General features: G+C 48.6%; 2 protein-coding genes across 8 annotated transcripts in view; one reads left to right on the forward strand and one right to left on the reverse strand.

Moving 5' to 3' along the window:
* The window catches only part of MAP1A (microtubule associated protein 1A), a 74323-nt gene extending 58547 nt beyond the window's left edge, over nucleotides 1-15776 (forward strand). For both annotated transcript variants that reach the window (XM_033011833.2, XM_033011834.2), the window contains 3 exons: nucleotides 577-9427; nucleotides 10951-11183; nucleotides 12189-15776. In XM_033011833.2, coding sequence (XP_032867724.2) covers nucleotides 577-9427; nucleotides 10951-11183; nucleotides 12189-12344 — 9240 coding nt within the window. In that variant the 3' untranslated portion in view covers nucleotides 12345-15776. The remainder of the gene's footprint in view (nucleotides 1-576; nucleotides 9428-10950; nucleotides 11184-12188) is intronic.
* A 4664-nt stretch (nucleotides 15777-20440) lies between these two features.
* The window catches only part of PPIP5K1 (diphosphoinositol pentakisphosphate kinase 1), a 51054-nt gene continuing 48750 nt past the window's right edge, over nucleotides 20441-22744 (reverse strand). For all 6 annotated transcript variants that reach the window (XM_042803849.1, XM_042803851.1, XM_042803848.1 and 3 more), the window contains one exon: nucleotides 20441-22236. In XM_042803849.1, coding sequence (XP_042659783.1) covers nucleotides 21542-22236 — 695 coding nt within the window. In that variant the 3' untranslated portion in view covers nucleotides 20441-21541. The remainder of the gene's footprint in view (nucleotides 22237-22744) is intronic.

The following is a 22744-nucleotide window of genomic DNA, read 5'->3' on the forward strand; positions in this document are numbered from 1 at the left end:
GAATCGTAGTCCTACTTATTAATCATGTAGCATGTACCCAACCCCATATGTATATCAGAGATGGAATCATGACTTTCAGAATAGGTTCCAGGAAAGAAAATTAATCTGAATAAAAAAGAATGTGCTATGGCACTAAAACTGCACAAAGTGCTATATGATCGTTCACTAGCCAATGAGTGAGGATAAATTCAGACAATGATGCTTAGCATTGAAAAGGGTATCTCAAAAGGTATCAAAAGCCAGGGTCTGATACCCCAGGTTAAATAGGAAGAAGTAAGGAAAGAGGACAAGGTGATTCCTGCTTTCATTTTCTTTCCTGAGGTCTTGTCACCATGTGCTCCCAATAGCCAGGAAGCACAACCGCCCACCAACATTAAGAATTTAAAAAGAGAGCAGAACATGGCCCCATGCATCTATTTGCAACGTGGACTATTCAATCTGTCCCCCAGTGTTTCCTGTCAGTGAAGCGCTCGTGACGTCTTCAGTATTTCTGCATTAACTTGCTATCTTTTTTAAAGTGCTGAATTGGTCTCAGAGCTCTATTTGACCTTTATTTGTTTGTGCTTGTCTCATTAGGTCACCCAGATTCTTAGCAACACTGATTCAGATATCAAGGCCTCTCTTACTGTGTCGTGCTTGGGAGAAGGAGACTGGAGCAACCTTGGACATCCTCAATTTCAGGAAATTATCAATCTGAAACTGAATCCTGATCCGGTTCTGCCAGAAATGGATGGGGTATCTGAGTTTGCAGAATACATCTCGGAGACAGTTGACGTGCCGTCTCCATTTGATCTCCTGGAGCCACCCACCTCAGGGGGCTTTTTGAAGCTTTCTAAACCCTGCTGCTACATATTCCCTGGGGGAAGAGGTGATTCTGCTCTCTTCGCTGTCAATGGGTTTAACATCCTTGTGGATGGTGGCTCTGACAGGAAATCTTGCTTCTGGAAGCTGGTGAGGCACCTGGATAGGATTGACTCAATCCTACTCACCCATATTGGTGCAGACAACTTACCTGGCATCAATGGGCTGCTGCAGAGGAAAGTTGCTGAGCAGGAGGAGGAACAATCCCAGGGCTCTACCAACTACAGTGACTGGATGAAGAACCTAATTTCTCCTGAGCTAGGAGTGGTTTTTTTTAATGTTCCTGAAAAACTGAAGATGCCTGAATCATCCATGAAAGTAAAGAGGAGCATCGAAGAAGCTTGTCTGACACTGCAGTATCTCAACAAACTAGGCATTAAGTCAGAGCCTCTCTACAGGGTGGTGAGCAGTACCATTGAACCTATCACACTCTTCCACAAAATGGGAGTGGGTAAGCTGGACATGTATATACTGAATCCTGTCAAGGACAGTAAAGAAATGCAATTTCTAATGCAGAAATGGGCTGGTAATAGTAAAGCAAAGACTGGCATAATTCTTGCAAGTGGAAAGGAAGGTGAAATTTCTGTTCCCTATCTCACATCCATCACAGCCCTAGTGGTGTGGCTTCCAGCTAGCCCAACAGAGAAAATTGTAAGGGTTTTGTTTCCTGGAAATGCTCCACAAAATAAGATACTGGAAGGTCTTGAGAAACTCAAGCACCTGGATTTTCTGAGGTACCCAGTGGCTACTCAGAAAGATATCACTTCTGGAATACCTCCACCCGTGCTGAAGCAGACCAAAATTAAACAAAGAACTGACAGTAAAGAGAGTCTTAAATCTTCCCCCAAGCCATCTGTGACAAAGCAAGCTAAGAAAGAAGAGGCAGTCGAGGAGGGGATTAAGGAGGTAAAACCGGAAGTCATAAAGGATGCTAAAATTGAGAAAAAGGTTAAAGAACACTCAGAGAAAATTCCCGAGAAACCTGTTAAACATGAAAAGATAAAGACAGAAACAAGTGATGCTCTCAAAGCTGAGAAAAGAAAATTGGCAAAAGACAAGGTTGGAAAAAAGCATCTCAAAGAGAAAGTATCCAAACTGGAGGAGAAGAAGGACAAAGAAAAGAAAGAGGTTAAAAAGGAGAAAAAGGACTTAAAAAAAGATGATGGAAAGAAAGAGGAAAAAAAAGATTCTAAAAAAGAGGATAAAAAGAAAGAAACCAAACCAGAGCCCAAAAAACTTCCTAAACCAGACTTAAAACCATTTACCCCAGAAGTAAGAAAAACATTATATAAGGCAAAAGTTCCAGGCAGACTCAAAACTGAGAAGATGAAAGTCAAACCTGAAAAGGACGTACCTGCTGACCTGAAGACATCACCAATGGAGAAGGTGCCTGTACAGGTGGAGGCAGGAGAGACTTCCGTAGCTGAACAGAGGTTAGTCCTGTCCTCACCAGAAGATCTTACAAAGGACTTTGAGGAACTGAAGCATGAGGAGAAAGGGGCCTTGCAGATGACTCAAGAAATGTCTGATATTGAAGTTAGTGATAAGATTATGAGAGTACCCGAAACAGAGATAAAAGACTCTGCTGACATGATTGCTCAGGGTTGCCTTGAAGTGGATATGTTTTTGAAAACAAACATTCCTGATGAAGGAATAACTACTACTGATATGGAAAAAGAATCACCAGCAGAGGAAAAGGCTGTCCATCAGCTAGAACTGAGATCAGGTCAAGGTGAAAAAATAGAGGATGAAAGACGAACAATAGATGAAAATCGTGACATGAGATACTGTGAGGGAAAAGCTGAGCAGGACAAGGAAGTTCAACTGTTTCTAGACAAAGAACAGGTACCATCACAGATAGATCTCTTAGCAACGGGTGTTTGGTCATCAGCATTCAGAGAGGAAGAAAAAGAGGAAGAAGGTAAAATCTTTTTGGACAGAAAACAGAGGGAAGCAGAAACAAAGACTAGTGAAAAGTATATTGAGGGAACAGAGGCACAGGAAGAGGGTGAGAAGGAAAAGAGAGAAGATGTGATAGAAAAGGCAGAACTAGAAGAAAAGGAAGAACAGCACATGAAGGCAGAGGAAAAGGTGGAAAAGAATAGAGGCTTCTATGAGCTGAATCAGGATGAGAGGAAGGACAAAACATTTACCACTACAGAAAAGGAAAAAGAATTTAGTGACATGGGTGAGAAAAACAAGTTACTTGGAAAGGACATAACAAAGGAAGAGTCCTATCTGAACAGTCTGCCAGTCCCACCAGGAGCAACAACAGCAGAACATGTTTCATATATCCAGGATGAAACTATCCCAGGCTACTCAGAAACAGAGCAGACTATCTCTGATGAAGAGATACATGATGAACAGGAAGAGAGGATCCCACACTTGAAGTATGATGTCAATGCCTATGACATTTCTGTTCCTGACCACACAGGCTCTTTTGAAGCAATACATGGAATACAGGCCATGCCTACTGCTGACCTTTCAGCCAAGGCCTATGCTGGCCAGGAATCTGAAATCCTGGCATATCCTACAAACATTGTGGCAGCACCTCTAGCTGAGGAGGAGCACATATCCTCTGCCACCTCCATTACAGAATGTGATAAGCTTTCGTCTTTTGCAACTTCAGTAGCAGAAGATCAATCTGTTGCATCTATAACAGCACCACAAACAGAAGAGACTGGGAAAAGCTCTTTACTTCTAGACACAGTAAACAGCATGCCCTCCTCTCGGACTGAAGCAACCCAAGGTCTCGACTATGTTCCCTCTGCTGGCACAATTTCTCCCACATCATCCTTGGAGGAAGACAAATGTTTTAAATCTCCACCCCCTGAAGATTTCCATGCAATAGCAGAAGGAGAGAGAAAACTGGAAGCTCAAAAAAAGGAGCTTCATGAAGAGGCAGAAGATGAAGAGGAAGAAGAAGATGGGACTCCAAATATTGAAATGCCTGAGAACCTCAGAGGGCATTACGATGCTCCCATGTTTGCTCATCAAGGATGTCCTGATAATGTGTTAATCAGTGTTCCCATGGAAGCGATGCACACTTCTAGTCTGCCATTATCCGCTGAAGAAACACCGTTTTCCCAGGTTGACTCTGCAGAGGCTGAAGAACGATGCATGAGTCCTGACGACAGTACAGTCAAAATGGCCTCTCCCACCCCATCTGGCCCCACTAGTGCAGGACACACACCTTTCCACCAGTCTCCAGTGGAGGAAAAACTAGAAACAGATTCAGATCTATTTGAAAAGCAAACAGATGCTGCTGCAAAGAAATTGGAAGGCCAAACTTCTGCTGTGGTGAAGGGAGCCAAGGGTGAACCTCTCAGAGAGGACGAGATATCTGCAGCTAAATACAGACATGAAAAAGAAGTGCCTGGACCTGTACAGCACAAGCTGGACTTGGGTGGTAGTGTTCCAGTGTCTCCTGAGGAGGAGGTGCAGGAAGAACCCGTGGGGAAGGAGGAGCTGCCCTGGCTTTCCTACCACAAGCAGGACACGGTGGTGATAGGGGAGGAGGAAGAACGACCCATGCTGCCCCATCCCAGCGCAGATGTGTCTCTGAAGACAGAAAAAGAGGAAGGAACTAAAACCATGGCAGAAAGTTTAATGGGATTTTCAAAACACTTGTCCTTTGAACCATTCTCTACCACAGAAACATCTCTAGGAGATGTGGATCCTCCACAGTTCACAAGCCAAAGCAAGTCTGAAAGTGACAAATCTTCACAATTTTCACCAGATGACACCAAATCACTTTCTTTTACGGAAGAAAGTATTGGTAAAGAAAAATCCTCAGATATTTCTGTTAAGGGAGTGACCGCTGAAGACGGAAAACTGCAATATTTCACTGGAGACACCTCAGAAGAAGAAAAATCTTCACATGTTTCCATTAAAGACATTTCTCCAGAAGAGACCAAATCCATTTCTCTCACTGAGAGTCCTAGCAAGGAATTCTCTTCAGACCTTTTTGTTAAAGGAATTTCTCCAGAAGACGTCAAATCTCTTAGCTTCATAGAAGAGATCCCTGCAAAAGAAAAAACTATGTCTGACTTTACTGACAAATTCCCAGTGAAAGCCATGGATATCATAGAGCAGAGCCCAGCTACATATGAAAAATCACAGACGATTTCTGCCAAAGAACTCATGAAAGAAGTGTCAAAATCTTTTCCTTGCCCAGAAAGTTGCTCAGTTAAAGACACATCACCCAGAGATACTTCAACTGAAGAAACATCTCCAGATGATAGTTTATTTTCTGTAGCAGAAAAGGGCCCATTTAGGGGAAGAACTGCAGGCTTGGATTCTCAGGAAGTATCACCAGATGCAAAAGGCTTACACCTTACAGAATCTAGCCCAACCGAGGATGAAACATCTCCACATGTTTCTTCTGAAGATGTAAAATCTTTCAGGTTCAAGGAAGCTCAAGAAGAAAAATCTCCAGAAATGGAAGACTTTTACCTGAAAGATTTAAGTTACGAGAAGAAAGTGTGGTTTCCAGAAGAAGTGGAGGAGATCCCTGTTCAGGGAAGGCGGCAGAGATACGATAAAGAGAGAGAGAGCACATTCTTGGATGAGGTACCAGAATATGAAAAAAAATCCCTTCCTAAAATGGGAGAGGAGGACATCCTGTCTCCTGCAGTGCCTGGCAGTCACACCCAGAGAAGAGCAGAAAGTGAAGCATGGGGCTCTGCATATGGGTATCTTCAGGAAGGGAGAGAGACTGTAAGAGGAGGGCAGTTACCCGACGAGGAGGATGAGGATCTCCATCATGCTGAAGGCAAACCTGTGCAACTGCAAGGAGAAGCAGAATGTTTAAAGATGGAATCATATGATTACAAAGAAGACACACAGAAGAGTGCCAAACCTACATCAGAAACAAAGAAAGTGGAAATAGTTCCTGCTGATATCACTTTCCCAGAAAGAACAAAAATGGAAAGCTCTCTGTCTTCTCGATATGTCTCTGGTGAGGAAAATCATGGAATAGATGGAGACAAAGAAAGGCAAGAATTGTTGCTGACATCTAAACAAAATTACTCCTACTTAGATGAGGAGGAGAAAGCCGCCCTAGATATCTATGCAAAGTCACTAGACCAAGCACTGACAGCATCTCCCCTGTCTGTAACGGCTCCCGCTCTGGAAAAGGAGATCGGCACACCACCAGGAACGGAAAGGCCTTACAAGCTAGATCAGTGCCAGCCACCTTTACAGAAGGCAGTCCCATCAAAGGACACAGAGAAGAAATCAGACATCAGTGGTTTGCTTCAGGAAATAGACTGTAAATACAAGTTAGATAGAAAGGATGACGGCAAATCCACTGAGGGTCTGTATGACTCTATGGGAAGAAAAGAGCAGATGGCAGCAGCATCTACTCTGTTACAATCTACAAGACCAGCAGAATATGAATATATAGCAGCATCCGCAGAAGAAAGTGCTGCAGCGTCAGGGCAGCTTGCACACTCCCCTCTAGGACAAGGCCTTTGTCAAAAAAGCAGTGCTGCCATGGGCCATGCTGAGGCTGTGGGCTCTGCCAGCCAAGTGGCATATCCTCCAGAGACCTATTCCAGGAGCTCCCCTGAGCCTTATTCCCATGAGGAAGGGGTGTGCAGACCCAGAGGAGATGACAGTTCTGCAAGACAAGACCACGAAGAAAGAGAACCCACTCCCTACCCTGATGAAAGAACTTTCAAGTATGCTGACATATATGAGAAGATAATTGTGTCTGGAGCTGGACCCTCCCCCTTCACACCCAAGGGTGCGGACAGCCCAGGTCACACAGACAAGGTGCCAGCAACAGCACCGATCTCTCAAAAAGGTCAAAGTTTTCACGTCTCTGCAAAGGAAGAAGAGTCCTGCCTTTATACCTCTGCTGAGAAGGAGTTGTCATCTCCAGCATCCCCTAAAGATAAAGCAGATTCAGCCTTTGACTATACAGACATCCATGAAAGATACTTGCCCTTGTCTGAAACAGATAAGCCTCGGATATCTGAAGGACAGGAAAAACTAAAGGTGTCTTCTGCTTTACCAGAAAAACTGGACTCTGAACTACACCCCTCATCCACAAGCACAGCATTCACCTCTCCCACAGACATGACTGATATATTTTATCAAGAAAAATCAGCTGCCTATATTGCTGCTGCTTGTCCAGATGAGAACATGATTTTGTCTAGCCAGGAGCAGGTATCTCTGTCCCTAAAATCTGAAAGCCCAAATCCCAAAGATACATACTATGACAAAGCAAGTCGAGGGGAAGAAAGCATGAGTGACTCAGAGTTAGAAAAAGGTGCTAAGGAGAAATCTGAAAAGGAGTCTAAACTGCACAGCCCTGATGAAGCTGCAGGCACAGTCTATGCACACATCTCAGCAATGGACAAGTTTCACATATCAGAGCCCCTTCTGCAAAGCAAGGGTCAGGAGTCCATTTCACCCAGTTCTACTGCCTCTTCACCCTCTGATCCAGGGTGGAAAGAGGAATATGGAAGTAGGAAAACTGCACCAGCTACTGTTATGGGGACATATGTCGCTGGTTACAGTGACCTGCCAGACATAGGCAGAAATGAGCAGGCTTCAGAAATGTGCCATTTAAGGCAAGATACTTCAGAAAAGAGAGAAGTTGCTGAAAATTCCACAAAGGAATCACATTTCTGTGTAACAGATTACCCAAGTGCCATGGTGGTCTCGGAGTGCCAAGAGCAAGCCATATACTTGAAATCTGCTTCTGGAAAACAGAACGAGGCATACAAAAAGAGCCCAGTAGTAGAGGGAAGAGTGATGGATAGCTCTTCTGGATTTGAATGCTCCCTGCTAGGAAAGAGTGAAACATCCAGTGTGTTCAGACACGAGCAAGCCTCAGCAAGCTATTTACGGGATATCTCTCTTCCTTTAAAGGCTCCTTGTGCTTTGCTCTCAGACCAGGGGAAGAAAGATGAGTATTTGGAGGTTTCTGAGAAAATCAGCAGCCTTGACTCAACTTTTACTAAATTCTCACCACTGAGTCCATATGAAGAAGATAAGTTGTTCTCCAAAGCTGTGGAAAGAGAGTCTGTAACCCAACAGCAGCTGAAGGATGACTCTTCCAGCCTGTCAGAGGAACCTTCATCTGAAGCTACCACTCCTGTCATACCAACTACAGCCGAAAGTTTCTACTCCCATATGCTTTCCACATACACAGGTGCAGGAGCGGAGCCAAGTACCAGGAGTCTTTGGGATGTGTCTCCACAGATTCCAGATAATGCTGCGAAAACACATACAGTTGGAACCAAAGACTTTGTGTTTGCTGAAGAGCAAGGTTCTCCATTCACAAGTGGCATGGGTGACAGCATTTCGCCGTGCAGAAAGGAGTGCCAGAGTTCACAGCCCACACCATTCTTTGCAGAGAAAAAACGGCAACCCTGTGTAAGCAGTCCAGAGCAGAAGCCACCATTTGCAGAACAGCTGATGACACTGACATCTCTCCCTGACGTGTTGACATCATTTCCTCATCATCAGCATGAAGATGAAACCACAGCCAATGGTCCAACAGAGGTGAGCACCAGTCTGCAAGCTTTCCAAAGTACATACCATGCAGCAGAGGCAAAAGATGAAAAAGCGTATCCTGATTCTGACAGCAGTTTTTCTTCATGCGCAGGCAAAGAGGACACAGAGAGGCAGAGCCGTCCTTCCTCTCTGATGTCCCCTGAACGCAGTTTCCAGCCCTTTTTCCCAGATGCGCAGAGGGGTGGAAAAGCAGAGGACCATGGAGATGCTTCTCATGAGATGGAGCCACATTTAGGAGGCAGTTTTGGTTGTGGACAGAGATATTCCTCATGTGAATTCAAGCACAGGAAGGGAGAGCTCTCTCCCTCATTCATCAACCCGAGCCCTCATGAGCTCTCTGAAGATAGTGACCTCTCACAGGAGGACGGTCATCCTTCAGTACAAGGAAGACCACCCCACACTGTTAGTAGCCCCATGCAAAGTGCCACAGTGGAGGAAACCCCTCCAACATCAGTGAGTGATTCTGGAACCTCCCAGTCAGACTCAGACGTCCCACCTGAGACAGAAGAATGTCCATCCATCACAGCAGATGCCAACATGGACTCAGATGAAGATGCCGATTTCCTCCCAGTGGACAAAGCTGTTGGGAATGCTCACCATGCCAGTTCTAGGTCCAGCCATGATCCACAGCCTGTTCCAATGGTAGATCCCCATCCCCATCCTCCTCACCCTGATGTCTGCATGGTAGACCCTGATATGTTGGTAAATGAGCAAAGCATGAGCAGAACTGATAAAATTTCCAAGAAAGACATAAAAGAAAAGAACAAAGGTGTGAGGAAGCCTTTAAGCAAACCCAAATCTTCCTCACCTGCCCGGAAATTAGATGTGAAAGGTAAACGTTCACCCACTCCTGTGAAACAGCCATCGGACAAATCTCCAAAATCTGCCACTGCTGCCAAAAAAGAAAGAGATGGAGGAGAGAAGCCCAAACCACGTAGTGCACTGGTGCAGCCTCCTCACACAGAGGATGAGTTATCCCGGAGTAGTCACAGCAATCCTGGCAAGAGCCTTGTTAATGGCATCAAAACAAACCCTGGTAAGAAATTCTTCCTTAAGCATGCATTTTCTCTTTAGGTCCAACACAAAGAAAGAGCACTGGATTAAATGTCGAACAGAGAATAGGACTTCCCAGTCAGGCATAAAAAGTTACAAGTAGTGGTAAGGTAGAGGGGTTGTCACACAGATCACTTAAAAAGATCAAAGCCTTCAGGAAAACTCTCAACCTCTGTAGAGTTGAACGCAATCACCTCTGAAGAGAGTGAAACCTGGGAGACCTAATTCAGAACTTTATAGGCCAATATTCAGTTCCACGCAGGGTCTACTTCTGTGGAGGAGCAGTAGGTATTCAGAGGTGGGTGCTGTCAAAGAAATGCCAGCAATTGCAGGACAACATACATGTGTGTTTTACAAAGATGGGCAACCTCTCAGCCTATGAGTGGGGTAAGTGCATTGCATTAGACTGAGATAAATGTCAGAATAACAGGACACCACAATGGACAGATATGTCATTTCCTCTGAAATGTTAAGCCAAGATGGGTACCACACACAGGGCGCTGAACAGGCACTACAGGGAGAGCTGTGGGGTGTGTGTGTATGTGTGTGAGGTCATGTCTTGAAGGCACTGCACAGAAAGGACTCGCAAGATGCTGTGCCTGGATATGTGAGGCTGAAGGGAGGGCTGGGATAAAGATATAGGATGTAGAGGTTGTGCATGGAGCAGTGCTGTGAGTAGCCCAAATCAAACTTGGGATGAGGACTAGACGTCTGTAAGACTGACTCAGACAGGTAGGGATTTTTTGTTTGTGTAGCAGCTAGGCAGCATGACAAATTGTCCATGCTAGTCATTAGTGGCTTTTTGCTCACAGAAGAGACTAGTCAGAGACAGTACATAGAAGGAAAAAGAGGACAGAGGCCTCTGTGATTGCACAGAGGGCAGGAGGGAGAGAAGGGACAGTCCTCCTAGGGGTTGTGTATGTATTGTTGAGTATAACAACTCTTGTTTGACCATCTCTCATCTCCTAAATGTAAGTAGCAACACAAGAAGAAAAGAGGTACAAAAGGTTGATAGGAAAGAGCAGTAGAGTCTTTGGAATAGCAGCAATTCACAGGGATGGCAGAAAGCCAGGATGGAGCTTCCAGAAAGCCTACTGAAATACCCTAGGATAGCATTATAAAGGCCATCAGAACAGGTTTCTTTAGCAAATGTAGGTCATTAGACAACAAAAATTAGGACTAAATATTGATTGGGACGACAACTCTGCAAAAGCTAATAATGGAGATTTTTTTTTTATTATTCCCTTCCCCAGGAAAGGCTTCTGAGCCTAAAGCCTTCCAGTCCCTCCCCAAAGGACAGCAGAACTCCCTTTCCCTCCCAAGAGCTGTGACTGCTGGCCCAGAAATGCACCCAGGTCACCTCTGAGCAACAGAGCCTGGATAAATCTTAACTTTGTTGCTGCAGCTGCAGGGAAAAACCTTTCTGGAATTCAAGCCCTTCGGTGTCAACTTGAGTGTTTGTCCTTTCCAGCAGGGTTTTGATAGCCTGTTTTCTTTTTTCCAAAGCTTCCAATAGTCCTAAGAGCAATTTGCCTGTGTCCATGGGTCCACCTGTCTATGTGGATTTGGCATACATCCCCAACCATTGCAGTGGAAAGAACACAGATCCAGAGTTCTTCAAGCGGGTTCGAGCATCATATTATGTTGTGAGTGGGAATGATGCAGCCAATGGAGAACCAAGCCGTGCAGTGCTGGATGCGCTCTTGGAAGGGAAGTCTCAGTGGGGGGAGAACCTGCAGGTAGGTCATGGAACTGCCAAGGAGTGTGTATGATGCTCCTTGTGTCACAAGTGCTGGGGAGAAGGTGTGCATCACAAACATGCCCAGAGGGAGCACACTAAGAGGAAGCAAATGGTACTGGGTATGTCATACTCTGCAGGCTTAGAAGGGTAACTGTTTGTACCCAAGAGGAGGAGGAGGAGGAGGAGGAGGAGGAGGAGGAGGAGGAGGAGGAGGAGGAGGAGGAGGAGGAGGACACCTGCAAAATGGTGTGAGTGGAAGCAGGTATGTCCTCCTTTCCACATCCTTCTGAGGGAAGCATTTAATCATACATGCTGCCTTATCTGCTGCAGGACAAACCTATCCTCAAGCAAAAACAAGCACCATCACAGTCTGAATTTTCATCACAGTGTCCCACACCCAATGGCATTTCTTGCAAGCCTTGCTTGCTGAAGCTCTTTCTGATAGCAGCTTTTTATTAGTGCTTTTAAACCAGGGGGTTCTTACACACAGTTCTTGCTTAATGAGGTTTGCAGGACATCCTGGGTGGGCATTCTCTCTGAAGACAGGTACAAGAAAGTGTGTATGGTCTTTCAGATGAAGCAGCCTCAGATTTCAAGGTCCCTGAGTTGCATATTGGGTCAACAGGCACATAAAGTCTAATGTCAGGCCATTAACAGTGACACACTCAGCATTGTTCCTTTTTACACTGAAGGATCTTTCTAAGGCTGTTTCTGCAGCTCCACAGAGAGATGCACTCTCCTGCACTGCAGCCATTTTCATCATGATGATGTTGGTACTGCCAGTTTTCAGCCAGCTCAGAGCACCATTGTGCTGGAACTGCAGAAAATAAAGCACCAGCTCTGCCTTAGAGAACTTGACATCTGAAAGACATTAAATAGAACAAGCAGTACCAAGGGTACAGTGTTCCAAAATTAACGGGAAATTTTAGCCTCAGCTCCTATGGGCATTGTTTGTCACTGAAGCTGTTCACAGACAATCATCCCTGCTCCTTTCTTTTCCCAGGTGACATTGATCCCAACACATGATACCGAGGTGACACGAGAATGGTACCAACAGACCCATGAGAAACAGCAGGAGCTAAACATCATGGTACTGGCAAGCAGCAGCACTGTTGTGATGCAGGATGAATCTTTTCCAGCCTGTAAGATCGAATTCTAAATCTCCCACACTTTGCGTTCATCCATTGACTCTCCAATCACCGATGCGACATCAGAGACACCATCTAATCACAGTCCAGTTCTTCTCTGGTTTAGTCCCCTACATGGTTCCCATTCGTCAGGCAATCGGGTATCCATCTAGCTCAGCACTGGATGCCATGAGAAAGAAGTGCAGGGCTCTGTAATATTCTGGACTGAGCTAAGAATTTGTGCAAGAGCAGTTGCAGGCCAGGGGCACTTTCACTTTCCCTGCTTTATTCTGCTGCCTGTACAGTTTCTGTATACTATCTTGGCTGCCTTGCTGCTGTGAGAGCTTGTTCTACTCTCTTCCTGGCTGCCTTGCCATTTAACTTGTAGCACCATGAACCTCGTCTTTCTGGTGAGGGCTGAAGTGCTGCCGCTGCATGTAGACAGTGCGGGGGGGGGCAGGGGGGAGCAGAGAAGGAAACTGATTTGCAAAGAAAATGCACCTAGGAGATGAGGGAAGGTGAAACTCTGCAGCATGAGAGCGAAGGTCATGCTACCATCTCCCATCCTGAACATGCAGGTGGTGTTCTGAGCAAGGGGACCCGCACGCTAACTAGGCAGGACCACTGTTTGCCAGCTCTGCAGGTTTCTGACCCAAGTGTTTGGTTGTGGCCTCCTGCCATACCTGCCCACTATGCCAAAGGAGCTGGGATGAAGGACACGTTTGTTTGGGGGGGGTGGTGGGAGGGGAGGGTTCAGCCTGTTGTTCTTTGCTACAAAGAGCACATTCCTAACCTGCTAACGTGTCCTTTGCACACACAGAGTGGCCAACTTGCTCCTGCACATCAGCAGTGTGACAGCAGGAGGCAAAGAGGAGCTGTTACCTGAACATTCGCAAAAACACGTGTCCAAACGCACAACTACAGCACCTCTAAAGCAGAAGGGCTGAAACAACCCTGGCCACTGTTGGCCTATGATGTACGAGAAACCTCCCTGTCCCTGTAACCCAAAGGCTGTCCTGAGGGCTGTGGTGGGGCAGCTGAGGAACCTGCGTGGCATACTGAGAGTGGCTTAGTGTCTGGCAGGCGTAGCCCATGGGTGCCAGCTCTGCAAGCAGCAGCAGTTTCCTCACTGCCTGTATGCCAGTGGTCCAAGCCTCTTAGCTGTGTTTGAGCTTTTTGTTGTCCCCCTAAGTGTCCAGGATGTGGGGAACAGAACCTGTGGTGTGAGGAAAGAGAACTCCCTTCCCAAAACACTTGGGGAAAGTAGTTTAGTAAGTGTAGTTGCTCTTACTTCCTCCACACCAGTGGCAGGGACTTGCAGGCTCTGGTTGCCAGCATAGATGAGGTGCTGTCAAACCTGTGCTGCACACACCTTGCAGCCCATTGCTAGCACATCTGTTGTGGGCATGTGGCCTTGCTCCCTGGCTATCCTAGCAGAAGTGTAGTACGCCGTGAGTGCATCATTGCTACTGAAGAGTCACCCAGAGCCTCCTTGGCATGCAACCCGTGCCAGCCATGGGGCTCCCAACCCGGCACAGAGGGCAGCTCCAGGAGTGCTGGTGCTCGGGTGTGCTGAGCCTGCAGCACCCGTGAGCCTTTGCCACATCCGAGAGCGTTGCAAGACGGTCTTACCGCAAAGATGGCTTTTATCTTTCTGTAAGGCAGAGTGGCAGTAGAATGTGCTCTGGGGAAGGAGCGATGGGATGGAAAGCAGTGCTGCAAGGCATGACATACAACTCAAAGGTATTGCCATATGCTGTGTTACCCACTGTGCTGGGCCCTGGGCCAAGGTCTGGCTCCATAATAAGCACCCTGGGGCCCTGTGTTGTGCTTGCCTGGGACACTTCAGTCTCAGTGCTAGTTTCTGGCAGCTGACATAAAGAAAATACTGCTTGGAAACCTGCTCCTAGGACTACAATGGAGTTTCTAGGGAAATTGTTTATTTTGCATTTAATTTATATATTTATTGTTTGATGTTAAGCTACATTTTGTGTGGATTTAATATTTTAATTTATTCATGTTAACATGACACCATGTGCTCTTAGTCAGTTCAGAGGTTTCTCAGTACAAATACTTAGATGCTGCAATTTAAACACCACCGATAAGAACATAAAAAGACCACAGAGAACTTGCTGGCAGCAAAAGGGGTCTCCACTTGCAGCCTGCAAGGCTGTTTCTAAAACCCAGCAGCTGCAGGACAAAGCCTGAGGCTAGGCAGCCCCTCCCGTAGGAGCAGCCAGCCCTTCCGACACAGCCCTTGTTAGGAACACGTGAGCTTACTCAGGGATTTAGCAAATCCCTGCCTTGTGCTGTATTCATTTTAACCATGGAATCACGGTGTGTCTGCCAGAAGAATAAATGTCATCCTCTGTAACCCGATGGGGTCAGCGTCCATGAATGTCATTATGGCAAGCAACTGCAGGCAGTAACACACCTGCTCCTGCTGCCCCCAGACACTGCTGGGGGGGTTTGCCTCCGGTGCCTGGGGCAATCCCGGCTCAGCTGCCCGTGGGACTGGCTGCAGCCAGGGCAGGCGCAGGATGCCACACACTGGAGGAACGAACGTGACCCTCGTTGATGGGCTCCCTGGATCCCTAAGCGTGGCTAGGTGTAAAAGCTAATGCACTAACTTTAGATAGACCCACACAGGAATGTTTTCTCCATTTTAAACTTGAAGCAATTCTGACTAAGCAGCAGTAATCGTGAGGCTTTGCAAGGTGCCTGCATCCTCCAGGCAGGAGTGTGGGCATTGGGATGTGTTCAGTAGAAACATCTGCCCTCCGCCTGCTGCGCTCGCGCACTCCGCAGCTGTGCTGCTCCGACAGCTTTATCCTACACCAGTTCGCTTCCCTGTCCTCAAGGCTTCACACTTTTTTTTTTTTTTTTTTTTTTTTTTTTTGTGGCAGTCTCTTCTGCCTTCAGCTTCTTTTCTGTCCCTCTCTGTCTTCCACCCCTCGTCCTCCCCCTCCCCCCCCTTTGCCCACCCCAACCTCACCCCTGTCTTAAAAAACTATGAGGAAAAAGACTTGTAAAAATGCCAATTTATAAAGAGCCTGACCCTGCTTAGCCTGCAGGAGCCAGCAGAACCCATCCAGAGCCAGAGGTAATACAACCCTATAGAGAGAAACAGTTAAACTCTGCTTTTGCTTGTTTCTGCATGTGGGCAACAATGCATAATCTTCCTGTATGTAATAGGTACAAAATACTATTTTAAACCTATAATTAAAAAAGTGAACGTCTTAACTGTATTGAAATGGCAAGTTGTGCTCCTAGCTTCTTCTATGCTAAATGTTTTAAGAACAGAGCCCTGATTCTTTTCTTCAGCATCATGTTTCTATTTGAATTTAGTTCCTTGAGTTCTGTCCTTTTGCCCATTTCCATGTGAAACACTCTGTAACTAACTGCTGTCAAGAGAGGAGCCCAACACATCAATAATAAAGCCACATTAATTGCGATCAAGAACACTTCCAACGGTTTCAAACTGTTCTTTGAGTGAGTCCATACTGCAGGCAGGGGGTTCACAGACACTGTGGCCATACCTTCCCTCCAGTGCTGGCCAGTTGCCTCCCAGCCGATGCATTCAGAGGAGCCCCAGCGTTTCCACCAACACCACACCTTCACGGGCAGCTGCTAAAACATCCTCTGGCCCCGGGGAAGGGGCGCGCACGTCAGGGGCACCGAGCCTGCCCGGGACACCCACCCCTCCCTCCTTGGCCCCGGCAGGGCGATTTACAGTTCCAGATACCTCCCCTCAGGAGGACGTTCCGGGCCTTTGCCCAGGCAGGGGTGCAGCCCGTAATGCTGCAGTGTGAAGCCCAGCACAGCCCGTCCTGCTGACGCTGCAGCTCCTTCCAGGTCTTGAATCGTGCCCTCCGTTGCGGCCCTCTGCCTGTCCCCACGCTTCCTGGGAACGGCAGCTCTGACCAGTTCCACCGGCATTCCCTGAACGGGAAGCATCCCTGGCCCTGGGGGAGGCTGAGCATCCCGGTGCTCGGCCAGACGCCCGCTGCCAGCCAGCGCAGCTGCATGAGGGACCCCACTCGGGGGCTGCGGCCAGCCGGGCACCTGTGGGCCATCACACCCTGCCTGGCGTTGTTGCAACAGTGGGCCCTTGTACCTCTGCACAACTCCAAGCCAACCCCTGAAGGGGAAGTCACTTAATTTCAGCTCTGCTAGCTGTTCAGCAGAAAACTAGGACGGCAGCCCTCTGCTCTGCGTGTGCTGGATAGCAGTGAGGAGAGGCGGATTCCCAGTCAGCTCTGCTCCTGCCTGGGTGTCCTCAGCAGGAAACACAACGGCACAGTCAAATGCAGAGGAAAAGGAAAGTGGGTCCTGGGCTACAACCCTCAGAAGAGAGGCCATCGTGGCCACAAAGCATACCACAGCTTGTGCATGTCACGGAGAGCTCAGGGCAGACGCCAAAGCTGTTATTGACAGGGGAGGAACCACAAACAATTACCATAAACTAGGAGCTATTTCCACAGCTGCTTGCTGGATAAACAAGCATACAGCTATGGCCATGCTCCTGCTAACTGAGAGGCTGTGACCGTGCACGCATTTCCCAAAGGTGTAGTGTTGGGAGTCTGAGGACCTAGTCAGCACCATCCTGCAGAGCGTAGCTCCCAGGCCAGGTGTTGAGACAGACCATGCAGGCTGTGGTGAACACATCTACTTCAGGCTGTTCCGCAGGAGAAGGGAAGCAAAGTCAGGTCACTGCAGTGGAAAACACAAGTGGTAGCATGCAGGGAAGTGGTGTAAGTCATGCAAGCATGTCCTGAGGAAGTAATGCTCCTCCATCAATGAGCAGGATTACACCGTGAGACCTGGATAGAAGCATCAGTCTTGATCCATGGGCAGGTGTCTGTGAGGGGGAACTGGATCAGCCCAGACCTCCAAAGCAGGAACTGGATCAGCCCAGACCTCCTGTGACTTTGCCAGGGCTACAGTTCAGCGACAAATTGGAATTCTCTCAACTCAAACAAGAAGAGTCAAGCAGCAGTCCTTCAAACTCCTGGGTCTATTGCTCCCCTATGGCCAGCAAACAGAGCAGGCATCAGCGGAGCAGCACTAGAGCCAACAGTCCTGTACCACAGGAGGCGGGGGGGGAACGGGACTCTTGCACCAAGAACACAAACCAGCTGTCCTCGGCTGGTCGGCTGTGCCCATCACTTGCTGCACAGGACTCGGGGAGGTGAGGGCTAGTAATTCGTGGGGAAAACGGAAAAACAGATAAGCTAAAGACAGGGCCCAGCAAGGCAATGACAAGGCCTTCCCTTAGTCATCTCCTTCAGTATTTGCAAAGTGATGAGCCAGAGGAGTGTCCAAGGCAACAGCAGCAAGATTGAGTTTGGTCTGGGTTCGACAATTAGGGCTGCCTGGACCTTGCCACGCCAAAGGCCCAAAGCCTCCTTATGCCGTCCGACCTGACGGTTTCTCCAGCTCCAAGGACTTTGACTGTACATGCTGACTGACAGAGGACCTGTCACTTCCACAGCCTACACAAGACATTGCCATACTCTAGCTACTTGGTACGGACAGTTGGCATTTCTTGCCTGTTCTGCCACACAACCTGGACCCATTTGTCTATACTGCTTTCCCACTGCACACAGCGACGACAATTCAGGAGAAGAGTTTTGCTTAAATCCATCTGCCAGGGATTTGACACGCCTGATCCAAACCATCCCAGCTACTGCAGGCAAAGTCTGTAGCTATACCCAGCCAGAGATGCACAACCACGCAGCAGCCATTTGAGCATATCAATTTTTATGCAGCCCAAAAGCATTTGAAACTTCCGTTTATGCATCAGCATAGATTTGAGGAGCCAGAACTGGCTTTGGCAGGATTAAGCCAAAAATACCAGCTCCTGCCATTGTATCCTGAAATTGTGCAACTGTCCTTTTTTCCCTCCTTTGTGACTCACAGCGCTTTCTTACACCACCCTTCTGTTTGGAAGGGGCTTTGTCATTAATCACTGCTGCTGCTGCTAAGCCAATAAAAACACAGTAAAGACACTGTGTAAGAGCAGATGGCCAGCGTTCAGACTTCACAACACACTCTGCAGGTGTTCATCTGGAAGTGTTAGAACATCATGAAAGACCACAAACTTCTCAACAGAGGCAGCTATTAAGCAGCTCTTTTAAAATAAAGGGCACTGTCCTGTCTTGGCCTACCTATCAAAAAGAGCAAACTAGAAGCCAGTTCTTACACCACTGCAGGCAGCCCAGCTTTCTTCTTGGCTGTGGGACAGTACCTGCCTTTGAGGTCAGGACATTTGCTTCCGCAGCGTAAGCGCTACTAGCCACAAGTGACCAGGCTGTCTCTCCGTTACTCTGCCCTGCATCAGGAAGCCCTCTGATTGTACAAACTATCTGGAGAACAAAACTTCACAGAATTACCAGTATGCAAAGTACCAATGCAGTCAGGTAATTTCTGACTAGAGGACTCCAGCAACCAAAAGGTATGTTCAGAAGCTGAAATTAGACACCAATTAGAATTTGTAGAAATATTCTCAACTTAGGGATATGGAGGTTTGTATTTTTCATCACAACAAAGCCCCTTTAGGGTCTCTCCTGGGCCCGATCTCTCACTGAGCTGTAGAGCCACAGCTTGCTAGCTGCTTCCCAAGCATCATTCCTTTTTCATTTCCAGGTGAAGTGGGATGAGGATTGGGGAACATTATAACTAACCGTGGTTCTTGTGAGTGGCAGCAACCTACCCAGGAATTCAACTACTATAGCACCCAGCCATCCCTTCTTGCCGAATGTGGCTTTCAGAGCCTCGCAAGAAAGGCCACTCTTGTACTTGGCCGATGCGGCACATCCCGCAGCAGCAGCTCTTGGGCAGGGGCACCACAGCACGCGTGCAGCCCCTGCCAAGCCGCAGAGCCCAAGGACGCTGCAGCCAGTAGCTGCTTTCTGGGGACAAGAGTTCCCGGCCACAAAGTGCCCTCTGGCTCCCCGTGCCTAGTCTGTGTTCTGTGCTGCTTGGCAGGAGGGCAGCTGGCACTGAGAGCATCCCCCGGCCATTCTCTTGCAGCACAGAGGGAGCAGGCAGAGATCTGCCAGGCGTTTATACACAGCAAAGCCATCCCACCAGCAGGCTCCAGGGCCCTAGAAGCAACAAACTCCCAGTTGTGTGGAGATAAGCACCTGAAAGCCAGGCTCTGGCCCCACCAGACCCTGCTCCACGACCTGCTCACGCCCCTCTCAGCGATGACAGCACACAGTGCTGGTCCCGCAGGGCAACCACCCTGCCCAGGCCCGGGCCACGTCCACTCCCTGGGTGCCGAAGTGGGCACTGCCTCCCTGACAGAAACGTGCAAATCCTGGCAGGAGACACAGCTCCGGTGGCCGGCGGCGCTGGCGGTGACGGGTACCACACAGGACTGGCCCTGGGAGGGTGTGGGGGGCATGGGGGGGTCGGGCATTGCCCGCAGGCGCAAGTGGGAGCTGGTGCTGCTCTGCCCCCCGCATCCCCGCATCCCGAGCTGGGGCAGAGGCATGCTGCAGGCTCGTGGCCTCGGCCCCACAGGCACCGGCCAAGGAACCTGTGCTTCCAGGGGTTGCCAGTGAAAGCCAGCGGGCTTCCTCAGAGCACCGGGCAGGACCCTCTCCCAGAACACATCCTCACGAGAGCAGCAACGCTGTAGAAGAGGGGGGCCAGGCTTCCTCCTAGCACAGTGCTGCACTCAAGGCGGCTGCGACTGCTGCATTTCAAGCGCAAGTAAATGTGACCCTTCTTAAATACCCAAACTGGCAGCTAGGGATTATCAGGCATGAGGAAGAGGACACAGGACCCAGGACGTACTTGGAACTGATGAGGTATGGACCAAGTGAAAGGAGGCAAACGCTGCCCTGTTGTCTTTGTTCTACTGCAAACCATCCTTGGACCTGGGAAGCCAGAACCTCTTCCCCAGTATGACCAGTTCTTCTGTGGAGGAAAAAAAAGAGGCATCTGGCCCTCTTAAGCAAAGCCCCATGCCTGTGCAGTCGCTTCAGTTGTGACTTCAGGCACAGTTCCTCTTCCAGGATGGCAGAGAACAAGTAGGGCTTGCTGTCCCAGGCACCTGCAAGCTCTGGCACACACACACTGCTGTGCAAGTCAGCATCAGAGACAGAGAGACACCAGACCCACAGCATAGATTTACTGTGAACACACATCATCACAACACAGCGTGGAGATCTTTGGGCACAGCTTCACAAAAACACAGATCCTAGCTACAGACAAACACGCAGACTTGTCCATAAATACAGGAGGCGCAGGAGGCACAGCCCTGGCCTGCACTCAGGATGCAGCAGGGACACCCGTGTCAAGCTCGCCCTCAGGCTTGTGCTCACGAGTCATTTACATAAATACGTATTAAATACTTTTCATTTTATATATAATAAAGATTTCTCCTTATTGATTTCTAATAATCCTGATTTGTTCAAATACCAGTTTCTTTAAATTTCCGCCACCAAGACTTCAGAGCTGTACCCTGCCTGACCCTTGGGGACTAGAAAAAAAAACCCGTGTGTGTCCTCCCTGCTCACCTCTCAGGCTGGATCCCCCCGCTCCTGCCTGCCTGCCCCAGCCCAGCAGGAAAACATCCAAGTTCATGCCAGAGTCATTTTCTTGCAAGTGGCAGTCTTGAACCCTATCCCCTCATTAATCTCCTTCCCACACTCATTCAGAATGCTTTCTGCTTTTCCTAGTCTTCCTGCCATGGACTCTCTGGACCTGTTTTTGGTGTCCAGTGGTGGGAATTGAGAGAGGAAGAAGGAAGGAACAGAGAGGAGGTTGGTGGTTGTGATGGATCTGATTACTTTGGGCCCAGGATGCCTTTCTCTGAAGGCTATGGGCCAAAAAATCTCAAGGGAGCATCTGTCCCCTTTGGACTTACCACCCCAAAAGCCTTGGCTGCACCAGTCCTCTACCTCTGCTGTCCCAGTGAGCATACAGCCCTTGGGACACCAGTGCAGCCCCATGTCCCTGCTCCGTGAAGGTGCCATGCCAGTACCAAGACTGCATTTGTTGTTCATTTAACAAGGCAGATGGGGCGTTGTCTCTTGCCAAATGGCAAAGAGCTGGCTTGCGGAGGAGCAGAGAAGCCTCTTCCACACTCCAGAGTCCTGTGACCTTGGGACATGGCTTGTTCTGTGCTGCAGCCGGCCAGCTGCATGAGGTGCTGTGCAGGAAGCTGGGCTGCCACCAGGCTAGAAGCGCTTGCGGTGTTCTGTCCAGTGAGCCACTAATTCTGCTGATCCTCCCGACACAGCGGCTGCAGCTCCTCCACGCTTTTCTCAGGAGACAGTGGCTGCCCCTGGCACAGGTGACCAGACAGAAGCTGGCCTGGCAGAGCACTGGCCCCCACCAGCTCCGTGCCCACGTGCTCTGGGTCCAACACCTCTCCCAGCAGCTCCTCTTCACAGGGCACCAAGATCTCCTCGGACAGCCCTGACTGCTCCAGGCCAGTCACTCCCCCTGCACAACCCTCATCTGGCCTCACGCTCTCCCCAGCCAGCCTTATGTCAGACCCTGCATCGTGCTTTGGGTTCCCAGTGTTACTTGGCTCTACCATTTCCCCAGCTGATTCTTCTTCATCCAGCTCCACCGTGCTCTCTTCCTCCAGGTTAGAGTCCTCCTCCACCAGCTCCTTCTTGCAGAGCTCCAGCACCCTGCCTGTCTCTGGGCCCTTGCTCCAGGTCACGGTCTCAAGGGTACTTGGCTCTGCCACCAACAACCCTGACACCCCCACCTCCACATCAAGCCCTGCGCCTGGAGGCTGTCTCTCTTCTTGCTCAGGGGACTGGCTAGTCAGCTGCTCCTCACTTCTTGGGGGACTGATGGAAAATTTCTCAGTGAAGCTGAAACGAGCACAGTTATCCACAGAGGTTGGGGAGGATGGGCCTGCACTGGAGACAGTACTGGAGGGGCCACTGCTGTCTGCAAAGAGGAAGAAAAATCTTGTATGTTTAGTTGATATTTCCCCAGACCAAAGTCCAGGCTGCCCCAAGCTGTCACAGTCCCACAGTTCTAAAAACAACAGGTGAAGGTCATCTACATGCCACGCAACCTGGCGTGTTTCTGGCAGCTCAGCTGATGAAAACCCAAGCACAAACACCACAATTATATCTTGTCATACAGTGCTACGCTGGCATACAGCCAAGAGTGGATTCTGTTGCCATTATAGAGCAAAATGTTAAGTGTGATGTTGGGCTTTGAGCTGAAAAGCAGTTTCTTTCTTTCCCTCGTTATTATGGAACACTCTCAGCTTCAATTTCGCTCCTCTTGGTTCCTGACACACACGGTCCCTGAATGCTGAGCTACAGTCACCACTGGAAGAAGAAATGTTGCTTCTCCAATAATGCTTATTCTTGTCTTATATTGTACAATGAGCAAAACTAGAAGACAGATCTGGATTATATCTAATCCAATAGAGGGGGGAGGATTA

The sequence above is a fragment of the Tyto alba genome, unplaced genomic scaffold (assembly GCF_018691265.1).
Source record: "Tyto alba isolate M040663 unplaced genomic scaffold, T.alba_DEE_v4.0 Super-Scaffold_41, whole genome shotgun sequence".
NCBI classification, from domain to species: Eukaryota; Metazoa; Chordata; class Aves; order Strigiformes; family Tytonidae; genus Tyto; species Tyto alba.